This window comes from Chrysochloris asiatica, unplaced genomic scaffold, assembly GCF_000296735.1.
Source record: "Chrysochloris asiatica unplaced genomic scaffold, ChrAsi1.0 scaffold00054, whole genome shotgun sequence".
Taxonomy (NCBI): Eukaryota; Metazoa; Chordata; class Mammalia; order Afrosoricida; family Chrysochloridae; genus Chrysochloris; species Chrysochloris asiatica.
In genome coordinates this window covers 4,752,314-4,767,492 of record NW_006408572.1, presented here as the reverse complement: position 1 = coordinate 4,767,492, position 15,179 = coordinate 4,752,314, and the positions used below count along the sequence as shown (strand labels likewise).

General features: G+C 50.8%; 1 protein-coding gene across 2 annotated transcripts in view; it reads right to left on the bottom strand.

Moving 5' to 3' along the window:
* Positions 1-387: 387 nt before the first annotated feature.
* Positions 388-15,179, bottom strand: part of CTNS (cystinosin, lysosomal cystine transporter) — a 20,574-nt gene continuing 5,782 nt past the window's right edge. The window contains exons 2-11 of one of the 2 annotated variants that reach the window (XM_006863266.1): positions 13,801-13,879; positions 12,603-12,687; positions 7,003-7,106; positions 6,752-6,883; positions 4,350-4,449; positions 4,134-4,253; positions 3,125-3,295; positions 1,097-1,214; positions 777-891; positions 388-508 (exon numbers count right to left, since the gene is read on the bottom strand). In XM_006863266.1, coding sequence (XP_006863328.1) covers positions 388-508; positions 777-891; positions 1,097-1,214; positions 3,125-3,295; positions 4,134-4,253; positions 4,350-4,449; positions 6,752-6,883; positions 7,003-7,106; positions 12,603-12,687; positions 13,801-13,879 — 1,145 coding nt within the window. Of the gene's footprint in view, positions 509-757; positions 892-1,096; positions 1,215-3,124; positions 3,296-4,133; positions 4,254-4,349; positions 4,450-6,751; positions 6,884-7,002; positions 7,107-12,602; positions 12,688-13,800; positions 13,880-15,179 lie in introns of those variants that run through there. The other variant, XM_006863267.1, reaches the window with a different exon arrangement.

Below are 15,179 nucleotides of genomic sequence, written 5' to 3'. Positions count from 1 at the left end.
CTAGGCACAAGATAAGGTGCAGGAGGGGCTCCCATGGTCCAGGTCCTGGCTGGGGACAGGGCATGAGGAAGTCAGCCATTCCTTCCAAAAGCCCGGGAAGGGTTAGTGTGAGCATCAGACCCTATGTGAGCAAGACCCAGAAGGCAGTAGGCAGGGTCCCATCCAGAATCAATCTGGTGTGTGGCTTGGGGATGAGAAATACTGTCTTTACCAGGCCCTGGCCTGGTCTGCCAGCTACTGCTGCTGGGTCAGGAATGTGGGTGCTCTAAGAATGTGGTCTTCAGAGGAAGGACCCCAAGCCTAATCCCAAAGTCCTAGCCCCGCCACCACCAGCACCAGCACCAGCACCTCAGGGTCCACTGGCTGCTTGTTCTCCTGGCCGCAAGGTCAGCCCTTCAGGCTGCTCCCAGAAACACTGGTTGTTAGGTAGGGCAAGGCCCTCTGCTCCAAGCTCACTGCCCGATCTTGCCTGGGACGGCTGTCGGAACCTGTGTATGCGGCCTGAAGCCTTAAAGAGAAGAGAGATGGGGGCTGAGACCCCTGAGGAGGCTGGGCAGGGGCTGCCAGTGGCTTTGAGTCTTGGAGCAGAGTCAGGTGTCTGTCCCAGGGAGATGAAGGCAGACTGGTTGGTGTTTAAGGTGGGCCCAGGTTGGCCTCCAGCCAGTCCTGCGTTCCAGACCACGTCTCCGGCCTTCGCTGAGGCTCCTTCCCCAACTGGGGCCCAGGGCCTGAGCTGTTTCTGTGGAGTGCCCGGGTGCTAGTTCAACTGGTCGTACCCTGGTTTCTTTCTGTACAAGCAGAAGTGCTGGATGAAGAAGACAATATCAAAGAAGATGGAGAAGATTCCGAGTCCAAACTTGGTTGGGTCTCCGAAGATCAGCGTCCACTGGTCTGTGGAGGGTCAGAGGGGGCAGAATCTGGATAGAGGCTGACCTCTCCTTAAGCAGCTGGAGCACAGTGGGGGGTGGGGGTGCCCTGGACACCACAGCTGTACCCGCTGCCCTGTGCAGGAGTCCCACCTTGGATCTGCAGGCTGCAGGGGTGGGGGCGGCACCTCTAGCCCAGTGGGTGGGTGGGTGGCCCGAGGCTGACTCACCATTGTTGTAGGACTGGAGGAACATCTGGAGGAGGCTGAAGCTGCCCCCGGTGAAGTCTAGGAGCACGTTGCCAATGCTCCAGCCCTCGGTGCTTTTGTAATGAAAGTTCATATAGGCCTGGGCAAACAGACAGACAGGGTGGTGAGGGGGCTGGGTAGCTGCCTCATACCCCTGTGACTGCTGCACACAGGAGTGGCTCATTCCTCCCACCCACAGACTCGAGCCTTGGCTCTAAGGAACACAGTGACCTTTGGGGCCGGATATGCCTTGGTCAGTGCAACAGTTTCAACTGGGCCTGGGATCTCATCTGTATGCACAGCAAACAGAGCCCCCTCCCTCCAGCCCTGCACCCCTCAATGCCAGCAGGGAGTGGAGGGGGCACTGCCCTCTTGAGCTTCACATCAGTCCTAGTTCGGGGTCAGAGCTGTAGCCTGGTTTTCTAGCAAGTTTGATTTTGCCTCTTACCTGCATTCTCCCCACACTGGGGACTCCAGGCTGGTCTAGTATTGTGCTGAAGGATCCTAGGACCCCCATCTGAGCTGGGTTCCCTCAGTTCCCCCCTCTACTGAGAGGAGTCAACTCACATCTCAGCCTTGACTAGGCTGTGATAACTCTTGGATCCCCCAAACTCTTCCTGCTGCCTGGGCCCCACTTCATCCCCCAGGATCACAGTGCCCCCAGGGGACACTGACAGTTACACCCTCTCTTCCTACCCCCTGGTGGTCTTGTCTTAGTTGGCCACCAGCCAGGCCTTCTTCTTTACCCTTAGATTCTCTCTCCCTCTTTTCCATATTTGCTGCTGTCACCCCACCTGTCCTAGACAATTCCAAACTCACCCAGCTGAGGGCTCCTGGCTTCTAGGTTCCCCAAGCCTTCTCACATGCAGGGACTGAGGCCCACTTGTCTCGACATCGCACTACTCAAATGCCCCCCCCCCCCCTATTGTCCCAGCTCTTTGGAGCTGGTCCTGCCTTCCTTGCCCGACCATTCCCACAACCACTCAGCCCACCACGGGCTCCTTGCCACTCCCACAGGTTCTGCCTGTGCCTCTGTGCAGGCTGCCCCTTTCTTTCCTGTCCACACAGTCGAGTCGTGCTGACCCCCAAGGACCTGGTTCTGCTTCCACGTCCCCCCCCTAAGAGATAGTTCCACGCCCTCAGCCAAAACACACTCTTTCCTCTGGGCCCAATGAGCACGTAGTGCCCAGAGTTGGGGAAGCTGAATGGGCTAAGTTATACAAGGCTCTTGATTATGGGGCAGAGGTCTGCTATTAGTTGCCATTGTGTCAGCGCCCAACTCACGCAGACCCCATGCTCAATGGAATAAAACACTGCCCCTGATCTGACCCTGTGATCCAGAGGACTGTCATTGGCTAATTTCCTGCAGTGGGTTGCCAGCCCTTTCTTCCTAGTCTTAGCCTGGAATCCACTGACACCTGTTCAGCAGCATAGTAACACTCAAACCTCCACTGACAGTTTGGGTGGTGGCTGCCCATGACATGCACTGGCTAGGAATTGAACCTGGGTTGCCTGGATGGAAGGTGGGAGCCCTACCACTGAGCCACCACTGCCCTGAGAGGTCTGCAGTTGGCAGCTCTTTCAAAACTGACCCTGTCCTGGGCCACTGGTGTTTGTCTTATGGAGAAGATGTGCTAGGCTCAGTGCCTGGATCTGAGCAAGGCTGAGTTCTCACAGGGGTGCTGAGGGCCCACAAAGTCCCCGGATGGTGTGAGGGCTGCAGTGGTGGGCTCCCTCCTCCCACCTTTCCTGATGGTCATGCTGTGTCAGGTGTTAAGGTAATGGGGTGGGGGACAGTGGCAGGTAGCAGAGCTGGAGGCCTGAGGAAAGACTGTCTCATGAAAAAGGGGAAAGGCTTCCTCGTGAGGCTCTAGGGCTCCAAGAAGAGCAGGTGGCAGTGATGTTGGCCGACTCTGGCTGCACTCCTCCTGCTGGATTCCAGCCCATCTCCTCACCTAGGGCCCTCTCAGCCCGCCAGACATGTGACAATACAGGCAGGCCCTGGAATACCTGTGGGAAGTACTTGACCAGCGTGACCGCCAACTTGATGTAAGAGAAGCAGAAGAGAAACTGCAGCCAACTGGTCACCCCGACCGCAGCCACCACCATGGTGATGAGCGCCAAGATGCAGGAGAGCAGCAGGAACCCGACAGCAGGCCACGACACACGCTGGGCGCCTCGCTGACGAGGAGAGGGAGCGGGTCAGGGGCCAGGTCAGCTTTAGGAAGACGGCTGGCATGGGCTGGAGGCGAGCCCTCTGAGAGAGACCTGCTTTGGGGCTGACTTCAGAGTGAGTCAGTCCATGGCTGCCTGGCACAAGTGGGTTGTCCCCAGCACCAATGGCATCCTCTTTCCCATCCAGGGTTCTTCATTTCAGGCCATCTTGGAGATTGCCAGATCCCACCTGCATTTTGTTCCCACTTTGTAGAACTGGGGGCCTGCTCTGAGCTCACTTAGGAGGAGGAAGGGTACTGAGGAGAGGGCTGGAGCCTGGTGATCTCAGCCGTACCTTTCCTCCCACCCTAAGGTGGAACTCTGCCCACAGGTTTCCCAGCAAAGGTGAAGACATCCTAGCAGTTCCCAAGTAGAGGCCAACGGCCCAGGGGTATGGAAGCAGCTTTGGGGGCAGTGAAAGAAGAGCTGAAACCACTTTCCCCGGCTTACACGCTGGGGCCCCCCCCACCATGGGAACCCTGAACCCCAACCTGCTCCTCTCTATGCCCCTTAGCCTGCAACCCTTCCCCTCTTCTCCATCTCTAGGGGAGCTTAACTCAGCTGCCCTCTGCCCTCCCACCTGGCTCGCTTAGGGCCTCCTGCTCCTGCAGACTAGACTGCAAGGTCCACACGCTTAGCTCCCATGGCACTCCATGGAGCCTGCAGTAGTAGTGGGCACCCTGCCTCACCTCGTACAGGGAGCACGGGGCACCCTCCCTCACCTCGTACAGGGAGCATGGGGCACCTTCCCTCACCTCGTACAGGGAGCACGGAGCCTGCAGTTGTACTGAGCACCCTCCCTTACCTCATACAGGGAGCACTGCAGGATGACGATCAGGGTGAGGACAGTGGCGTGCAGGCTGAAGAAGACATCATTACTGTCCACGGGGTTCACGCCATTGGGGTATTTGTGGAGAAACTGCTCCTATGAGGGGTGTGGGGAGAACCTGGGTGGTGAGTGAGGGGCAGCCAGGCCACCACACAGCTGGGCCAGGCTGCAGAGGGGCAAGCAGGGTCATACCTTGATAGAGGGCACCCAGAAGAGTCCAATGTTGAACACGCTGTAGGCCACAAAGCCCATCAAGTTCAAGGCCACAAAGTCAAAACTCAGACCAACGACGCTGGGCAGAGGCAAAGCAGGATGGGAGGTGAGGCCTGGGGTTATGGGAGATGCAGAAGGACACGGGGAGCACAGTCCCAGCCCCCACTGCTGCCCTTGGAGAGCCTCCTTAAGTCAGGGAGTCTGGGGCCTCCTAGAGAAGGGAAGCAGGTCCCTCTCGGGCTCCCAGTTCAATAGCCCCTAGAAGGCCCACGGGGACAGGGACCCGCATTTCTCACAGAGGAAACTACAGAGAACTGTGGGGAAGGAACACCTTTTAGCCACTGTAGCCCAAAGAGCTACTTTATGCCCTATCACAGAAACCCTGTCAGGTGGGCTCATTCCAAAATACTCATGGAGGACCCACAATATCCCAAGTCTTAGCAGGCTCTTGAGCTGGTGAGAAAGACACACCCGTGCCCTCCTAGTTGGTGGCAAAGAAGCAACAATCACACACAGAGGAAGTCCTCAACCACCAGGGGTGGGGGTTTGAGGTCACAAAAAAGCTTCCTTGAAGGAGTGACTCCTTCAAGCAGCAGCTGTGGGGGGAGGGGAATAGGAATAGGAAGAGCATTCTAGGCAGAGTGAGTAGCTTGGGGGTGACTGGAGCAGATAAAGCAAGGCCAGGGAGGGAGGCCAGGGAAGGACACTGGAGGCAACAAGATGAGATTTGGGTTTGGAAAAGACCACTCTGGTTTCAGTGAGAACACTGGGTGAACAGGGAGCAAGAGAAGTCTGGGCCCAGCTAGGATATAAGGGTGGAAGTCTGGTGAGCCACAGTGGTGCAGGGCTTTGAACAGTGGCAGAGCTGAGACAGGTGGATGGGATGGAAGATGGATTGGCTCTGGAGATGCATAGAGTATGGGGTGAGATAGGAAGGCACAAAGACCTTGCTCAGTGGGATGGACAGAGGTCAGTGCAGGAAGAGGCCCAAGTCTGGTGGGAGGGCCATGCACTTGGCTCTGTCCTCCAACTGGAAAACACCCAAGGAGAGTGGAGTCAGCCGCTGCTCACCAAGCCTACCAGTCCAAGGTGAGGCCTGGGTGCAGAGCAGATAGGCACAGGCTCCGAGCCCGAACTCTCCAGCATACCCTAGAGTTCGTGCCAAGTGTCTCTGACAGGCACACACAGGCCCAGACTTGGAATAAACTACCCAGACTTGGAACTGCATCCAATGACTGCTCCAAGTCTCAGCTCCCCACAGCCTTGTGGCTACCTCTAGCTGGGTGGGTGTGGCAGGCCGGAGGGCCCAGGTGAGGGTGGCTGTCCAGGACTCTAGGAGGCCCCCCAGGGAACAGGGGCAGAGGTGGGGGTTCCTGGCAGGCAGTTTGCCTTCCCTTCTACAGTGACTAGGCTAGGAACCCCAGGGGACCCCATGGCCTAAGGAGAAAAGCTCTGTGAATGGGATAACACAGGCTGCTGGGAGCTTGGAGCTGTGTTCAATGTATTCAGGTCCCAAAGCACTCTCTGCCCCGGTGTCCAGGTCATGGCTTTGGGGGTCCCAGACCTACGTTTGTATCCTTGTCCTACCACTAGCTCACTGTGGATAAGAATGCAGACGTAGGTGCGGGACCTTATGGTCACAGTTACTCCGGCTGCTCTACTGCCTGTCTATAAAACAAGGCATTTCCAGCCTCACAGAGCTGCTGTGCTGTGGGAGGGACATCTCAGAGGCTGACACAAACATGCTCTAGGAAGATATACCCTTCTGAGCCCGACACCCTCCTTCCTGAGATCCCACAAGGTGGGAAGCTTGTTCTTTGGGAAGGATATAGATCTCACATCCCTAGGGCAGGCTGAGCCCTGGGTTCCAAGGGTGCCAGGTGGTGACTAGGCCAACCTGTTCTGGTCCTTGCTCTCAGGGGATCAGTTGACAATGGGCTCCAAACTCCTCTTTGCTGTTGACCTGTTACCTTTGACCTTTATCTAAATTCAGACTCCCTATCACAGCTGCTGTATCATTCAGTAGTGGAGGCCACTTCCTATTTGACTTCATCATTAAAAGGTAAAGAGCTAAAGTTAGTGCTGTTGGCCAGACAACCTGTCTCCTACAGCCGGAAGGGCGTGATTGGAACCTGGAAACCCCCAGGTCTTCGTCCCTCCCTTCCTGTTGGGAAAGTGTCTTTATGATGGGATACGAGGAGGAGTAAACTTCGCTGGACTAAATTGTCCAGCATTGGAAATTCCATCACTGACTTGAGAGAGCTTTTGTTTCAGGACACTTTTCTAGAAATGGCAGGAAGAGAGCAGAACAGAGGGCAGGAGTCTGAAGCCCAGTGCTGAGATGTCTGGGTTCTACCTGCACAGGAAGCTCAGCTGGTTACCTTTTCCGCCTCCAGTTCTTGAACACCTGAGGGTAGAAGGAGATGGACCAGGCCACAAAGTAGATCCAGCCAACCACCTGGTCTATGATGCTAATCACGTTGCTGTGGACCACCAAGAAGCGGATCCGTGGGCTAGGAAGGAATTTGGGAAGTGGGATCAGCTGAGGCTGGGCTTCTGAAGGAAGTGTCCCCAGTACCCCATCCTCATCACCACCTCCCGTATCACATAAGATGAGCTGAGGCCCACATACCCGGTCTGGTTGGAATTATTTCTGTGCAGATAAATGGTAACTTGTCCAACATTTTGAGATGTTACTTGAAAAGAGGAGTTTGTTGCTCCGGGCGGCACCACAACCTGTTAGGGAGGCTGGATTCAGTTTGGGTGCCACACACAGTTATGTGGGGGGTGTCCCGTGCACTTGGGAATGGAGGGCCACACTAGTCACAGTCCCAACCACCAACTTAAGTCCCATCCTCCCCACTCCCCACCTACCTCTGTGTGTCTAACTTTCTAAGCAGGGAAAAAGCCCTCAGGCTTTCCCTCTCAGACTAGCCTTGTGATCTTTGGCAAGCTCTCTGACCTCACTCAGTTTGCTATCTGTAAAATGGGGACAAGTTTCTGTCTTACGGAGTTGCTATGAGTGAAATGGGAGTGATGTAGCTCCTAAGGACTGTGAACCACACACTTCATGGTTCAAGCCTGCCAGCTGCTCTGCAAGAGAAAGGTGAGGCTTTCTGCTCCCTGGAAGACATGAAGCCTCAGAAACCCTATACAGGATTGCTATGCATCAAAACCGTCTCTGACACTCGGCTTGAGTGAAACGGAGTACTGGGTGGTACAGATGTTTAACAGGCTCAGCAGCTTGCCAAAAGGCTGCAGGTTTGAGTTCACCCAGTGGTGTCTTAGAAGATCTGGTGTTGTTGTTGTTGTGAAGTGCCGTTGAATGGGTTCCGACCCATATAGGGCTTTCGAGGAGCAGCTGGGAAGCTTGAACCGTCGACTCTGCAATGCAAATGGCTTTGCAGTCTGGCACATTAATCCACAGCACCACACCAGGATTGGTGAGCTACTTCCAAAAATGGAGCCATTAAAATCCCTGTGGCATACAGCTCTACTCTGACACACTTGAGGTTGCAATGAGGTGGCATTCACTTGATAGCAAGTGATTTGTTGGTTTGTGAATGATGTAATTCTTGGCACACAGGAAACATTTAAAGTGTGTATTATCACTATTACGGAGTCCTGGTGTGGCGCTGTGGTTAATGCGCTGGACTACAAAGTGGTTTGAACTGCAGCGGTGGTGGGTCAAGCTCACCAGCTGCTCCTTGGAAACCCTATACAGGGTCACTATAGGTCAGAATGGACTTGATGACATTTAACAACAACATCACTACTGTAGGAGTCCTGGTGTGATCCTGGGGGTTAATACGCAGGACCGAAAAGTCCATTTGAACCGCAAGGTTGATGGTTCAAACATACCAGCTGCTCCTCGAAAACCCTATCAGGGTTGCTATGGGTCAGAATTGACTCAACGGCACTTAACAACAACAATCACTACTATAAAGAGACCTGGTGGTATAGTAGGTTAAGCATTAGGCTGCTAACCACAGGTTTGGATGGCTCAGGTCCACCAGCTGCTTCTGAGGAGAAAGAGGAGGCTGGCTGCTGCCACACACAGATTTAGACTCTAAGGAGCAGTTGTACTGTGTCCTATAGGGTCCCTATGAGTTGGAATTAACTCGATCACAGTGGGTGTGGTTTTTTTGGTTTTATCATTACTATATGATGACTATTGGTTATGAATTAGGCTGTGAGCCGCAAGGTCAGCAGTTCGAAACTACCAGCTGCTCCGCGGGAGAAAGATGAGGCTTTCTGCTCTCGTAAAGATTTACAGCCTCGGAAACCCTGTACAGGGTCGCTATGAGTCGGAACCGACTCCAAGACACATTAACAACAACAATACGAAGACTAAGGAGCTCTGGTATCGTAGTGGTTACGAATCAGGCTTCGAGCCACAAGGTCAGCAGTTTGAAACTACCAGCTGTTCCACAGGAGAAAGATGAGGCTTTCTGCTCCCGTAAAGATGTACAGCCTCGGAAACCCTGTGCAGGGTCACTATGAGTGGGAACGGACTCCACGGCACACAGCAGCAGCATATGATGACTACCAGCATGGCCTCTATTTCCAACGTTATTAGTCTCCTTTAATATCCACGAAAGGGTGTCTGCACTATGCCCAGCCTGGCTGCCAAGTGAAAGGACACACCAGATAGTCAGCAGGGAGGATGTGTTCACATTCATTTCCATCCAGTATTCATCAAAAGGAGTCCTGGTGTGGCACTGCGGATTAACGTGCTGAATTGCAAAGTCAGTTTCAACCACAAGGTTGGAGGTTCAAGTTTACCAGCTGCTTCTCAGAAACTCTCTACCAGGTGTCTCTATGGGTTGGAACCAACTCGATGGCACTTACAACAACAAGGATAAGTTACTGGACTGCAAACCAGAGGTCTATGGTTTGAGTCCACCAGCTGCTGTTTGAGGGAATGATGAGGCTTTCTGCTCCTGCAGAGATGTATAGGTTTGGAAGCTCTATACAGGGTGGCTATGGCACTTAACAGTAACAGTCATAAAGAGCTCTGTTTCAAGAAAGAACACAGGGAGGTCTGCCTGCAACACAGCTCTCTCCTTCATTCCTTCTGATACTCTCACACAAGGGGGCTTCAAAAAGTTCATGGGAAAATGGATGTAAAGATCCTGGAAGTTTTCCATGAACTTTTTGAAGCTCCCTCATATCTCCTCAGAGAGGCAGGGAGCTGGATAGTAACTTTAATGCATCAAACTGCACCACCCAAACCTGTTCATGACCTGGGTGACTCTGGGCCCACCCTCCCCCCATACTGCTGGATACCCAGAGAATCCCAGCCTTACAGCTGCACCTCAAAAGTACCATGAGGATGCTGTTGACTGGATTTCAGTGTTTCCCTAATGATGAATCTGGAAGCACTGCTTTTTGGTCCTAACAACACAAATCAGGGACTTTCTAGAATTGGGTGAAGGTTTACAAAGCAGATTGGTTTCCTACTCAATTCATACACATTTTGTTTCACATCATTGACTGCAATCCCCACAATGGAAGATCCTATTCCATTTCCATTCCTCCTTTTCTATCTCTTCCAGCCTTCTGGAATTTTGTCCCTGGACAAATGTTTTCATCTCAAATAGCTGACTATTCTGAGGAGTGTGTACCTCCTCCCCATTGCTACCGTTCACCACGCAGAGCTCCCTAGTATTTGGCTGAAACTTGAACCATAGTAGTGATTCATCTCCAGACAGATTCATCTCAAAGTCTCAAAGATTCCATTTGTCTCTGTCTGACCAGTCAGCCTGGTCTATTTTATGATTTTGAGTGTTCCACATTTTCTCTCACTCTATGCAGGATCCTCTATTGTGATCCCTTTCAGAGCAGTCAGTAGGGTAGCCGGGCACCATCTAGTTCTTCTGGTCTCAGGGGTGGTGGAGACTGAGGTTCATGGGGTCCATCAGGACTCTGGAATAATTATTTCCACGTGTCTTAAATTTTCTTCATTCTTCTTTGCTCTGGGCTCAAAAGTCTTCTGGGGATTTCCACAATACTACCAGGTTTTTATTTTTACAGCATGACACTTCACTTTCAATATCAAATCAGTTACATGTCATTGTGGGGCTTTCCTACACTACTCCTGCACAATGGCCTGGAAGCTTCCCAGAGGCCAGGGGTGGAGTTGCCCCCACCCACACTGCTGGACCCCATCTTCATGACAGGGCTTTAGTTTGCATTCCCATCACTTTATTTTCTTTCTATTTTTAACTACTTTTCCCAACCTGTTTACATATTTATAGTATCAGTATCAGGTGCTGTTGAGTTGATTCTGACTCATGGTGACCCCATGTGTGTCACAGTAGATGCTCCATAAGGTTTTCATGGCTGTGACCTTTGGAAGCAGATCACCAGACCTTTCTTCCAAGGTACCTCTGGGTGGGTTCAAACTGCCAACCCTTGGGTTAAGCTGTCAAATACTTAAGTGTTTGTGCCACCCGCTAAATCCCTGCTGAAAACAGATCCATTAGATCCTCTTTCTCCCACTTGCTCATTCATTGTAACTAGTAACGAACTTTGTTGTTGTTAAATGCCGTCGAGTCAGTTCTGACTCATAGTGACCCTGCAAAAGGTTTCCAAGGAGTGGGTGGTGAGTTTGAACTGCCAACCTTGTGGTTCAAACCAACCTTGCGGTCCAGTGCTTTATCCCATAGTGCCGTAAGTATTTGCTTATTCTAGATTATTTCATATGTAAAGGGGTTTCAAAAAGTACTTAGAAAAAATGGAATTAAAAGATAATGAAAAATTTTCACAAACTTTTTGAAGTCCCCTTGTAAGTGGGATCATGCAACATTTGTCCTTTTGTGTTAGACTTAGTTCACTCAGCATAATGTTTTCAAGTTTTACTCATACAGAATGCCTTATTTTAAAGATCATAGATTCTCAAACTCTTGTAACTGGTTACACTTCAGTACTGTTTGCTTGCTAGAGAGCCCACAGCGGATCTGGGCCTCCTGGGTAATCACCTCATTCCTAGATGCAGCTTGGCTTTTTTTTTTTTTTTTGCACCCTTTGCCCTGGTAGTGTAGTAGGTTAAATGTTGGACTGCTAACCAAAAGGTTGGTGGTCCAAACCTATCATCTACTCCATGAGAGAAAGATGAGGCTGTCTGCTCCCACAACGACTGAAGTTGTGGAAACCGTACAGAGCAGTTTCACTCTGTTAGGTAAGGTCGCTATGAGTTGGCAGTGGGTTTGGACGTTATGTTCCTACTCTCTCAATAAGTTACTTGTGCATTGGTGCCCCCTTATGATTTATATCCAGTTAAATGGTTGCTGGCTCAAATCCCTGGAACTGTGGAAGTATAAACAGTTGTTGTCAAGCTATTTCAACTCAAGGTGACCCCATGCGTGCCCCAGTAGAACGGTGTTCTATTGGGTTCTCAATGGCTGCGTTTTTGTAAGTAGATCACCAGGCCTTTGATCCAAAGCCCCTTTGAGTAGACTTAAATCTCCAGCCTTTTGGTTAGCAGCAAATGTGTTACCAGTTTGACCATGAGGCACTTGAATGTGGAAGCAGGGTACACATAAATACACAAAAGCTATGACTTGTTGCTGTTAAGTGCTGTCAAGTTGGTTCTACCTCTTAGCACCATGTATATGGTTTCCAAGGCTATAAATCTTTGCAGGAGCTTCGTCTTTTTCCTGTGGTGTGGCTGTTGGACTTGAACCACTCACTTTGTAGTTCATAGTCTAGTGCTTATCATACAGAATCACTGTGCTCTCCAAAAGCTGTAACTAGCTATCATTATATTAGACAGTCTTTGGTATTTGTTTTTGGAAATTACCCCAACCGATGGTGCTCTCGGGACAGTGCTTCATACACTTCCACATTTGGCGATTGTGGCAATATGCAGATTTTGAATTAGTAGGTCTGGGAAGGAATCTAAGGCGTTTCCAAGCAAGGCCAATCATGCTGGTCCATGGAATGCCCTTGAGTAGCAAGATCTTAGAAAACCATCTTAAGAATTTCTTCCCACATTCTCAGAATCAATTTGCTTCATATTTCCTACCATTGCTTTCCTAATTCCATCAATATGAGAAAGGCATACACCATGCATCTCCAATGAAGTCAAAAGGCCAAAAGCACAAACTTGAATAATGATCAGGGGCAGCCCAGGGTATAAAAATAACATGGCTATTTCTATAAGTTCTCAATTAAAATTCATTTTGTTGCTCAGCATTTCCCTACCCATCAGTCAGATATGCTACTTACTTCATCTGGGAGTTCAAGGATAGTGATGTTTTTTGAACGAAATGTGATTTCAAAAGTGATCACCAAAGTTGCATTTAACGGATGCCTGTGAGGGACAAGAGTCTGATTACTTCTAAGAAGTTGGGCACTATGACATCTTATCCAACCCTCAGGATTTCACCCTGGGTCTGTCATTTCTCAAGTCATTAGAATGAGGAAATGCTATGTGCTTCACTCTGCAGGGAAGAGAGGTGGAGTCACTACTTCTTAGACGATTTCTATCTTTTATCAGGAGACAAGATGAGACCAAGGGGTAGGGTGATGACATAAACTAGGAATTGGCTACGAAGGCCAAATGAGGCATCCAGAAGTGGGTAGGTTTGAACAGAGATTTGTGGGAAGTTGAGAATGTGACTCATAGAATGGCTTCCATAAAGGGTATGAGGGGGCAGGGCATCCCTAGAGAGCGGGGAGATGGAGGCTCACATCTGGGCTTAGAGGATGATCTGTAAGGATGACAAGGTGTTGATGGACACAGATGATAGGAGCTAGGAATGGAATCGCAAGAGTGTTGAGTGTCATACCAAGGTTTGGTTTGAGGTCAGATCTGAAGTCCCAAGGGAGGTGAAAAAGGATAAAAGGATAAGGAGAAAAGGACTGGATGCCAAATCTTCATCTTAGGGAATGCTCATAGTTGGGAGGCAAGAGCAGGACCCCGCAGCTATAGAATCAGAAAGACACCACTCTGGTAAAGTCTGGACAAGGCCAGGACCCTCATGCCCAAACCAGCAAGGTCAGCAAGACAAAAGGCCAAACAATGAGAGTTTCATGAATGTGACATGAGCTGTATGATCACTTCTGCTTTGAGCTCTATGAGCAGTCTCCCTGCTTTTCAGGACTGTCCTCAAATAGGTCAGACTTTGGAAAGGACCACTCTGAAGTCTGGCATCAGCTGCTGGTCACTTCTGACCTGAGGAAAAGGCCCAGGTCTCTGGAGAGAAGTCCCCCCTTACTTCTCCTCCCACTAAAAACAAGAAACCAGTAGAGGGATGGGGGACAGACTTTGGGAAGTTGGTCTGCAGCCTGGGGCTAGCACCTGTCTTTCTATGACTTGTCGCATACTTAAGAAGAGCCTCAATATTGAGAAAGAGTGAACAAGGGCCAGTGCTGGACTAGTCTTGGGCTGCATGAGTAGGACAGAGTTGGGTGGGGTACTTACTGAAGAGCGACGCTGACGCTGGTTGAGCTGCCATTTTCCAGCTTCACAATGGGAGGAACAGTGAGGTCGATGGTTGACTCTGGCAAGATCCAAATGAACAACATGAGCCATTAAGTCAGAGAACTCAGGCCCCTGACATCAGAATTCATGAACTCTGACAGTCCCTAATATCTAGGTGAAGACCTACAGGTTCTGAGAGGTTACGTGATGGGACAAGGAACCCCGGCTCTCGTGGTGCCCTTTCCCCCACACTGCCCCAGACAGAGCAGAAGGCACTGCAGCTTCCTTCTCCCCCTCCACTGGCCGACCCTGAGGCTCTGTGGCTGAGATACCCAGTTCAGAATCCTGGGCCCTAATACTGTCTCAAAGGAATTCAAACCATGATGTGAGCAAGCTCTCCTGAAAGAGGTCAAGAGCTGACCTGACCTCCAAGAGGTCCATGGGGCCCAGCTAACCTGTTTCTAAGAACTCTCTTCGGGTTCCCTTCCCAACCCAGGTTGGCCCACTCACTGCTCCCATTCCTGAGACTGACTATATGGTGGGCACTTGGGGAGGAATGATGCACAAGACACATTCTTTCATATTTTTGTTGGCCTTAGATGTTTACGCAGGCTACAGTTGACAAATAGGCTACCTGGGCAAGTGATAAAGCAGATTTAGGAGGTAAAGGACCAGCGGGCAACATGACCACAGAAGAAGATTGAGTTAGTGTCTCCCTGATCTCTTCCTGTGTTTGTTCACATCCCACACCTTCCCACTCACTCTCACTCTCTCACCTGAGACCCACAAGGGGTAAGCAGGTGTTCAACCCTGATAAAGGTGGTCCTTAAAGGGGTAGAGGTACCAGGTAGGGCTCAGGTCTGCCTCTTCTGAGACCTCAAAGGCAGAAGATAAAGACTTGAGAGTTGGCTAGCTCTGCACAAGTGCCTGCAGACAGAGGTGCTGCTCCCTGAGACTGCTAGACTCTAGGCTGAGATGTCCACAGGCTGCCATCTCCAGTTCCCGGCTCGGCTGCTTCTACTAGGGTTCCACAGGTGGGGACAGCCCCACACAGATCCTTGCAGAGGACAAGCTGCTAAGGGCAGACAAGGCTGGTGCTTGCTTTATTTGTAGCTTCGGGGCCTGGAGACACTGTTGGCAACTTTGCCCCTTTCTTCTTCTTCTTTTTTTTTTTTAAGGTTTTTATTGTGGATTGAGTGAAAGTTTACAGGGCACATCATCAGTTTCACACTTAACCATTCATATGACTTGTTTCATTACATTGATTATAATCCCCTCCATACATCATCAGTTAACAGTGTTTCTCTCTATCCTCTTTAGCTTTTTTGGGGGGGAAAAACTTTGCCTTTTTGGAATTTACAGTCTCGGCTTTTAGGGAA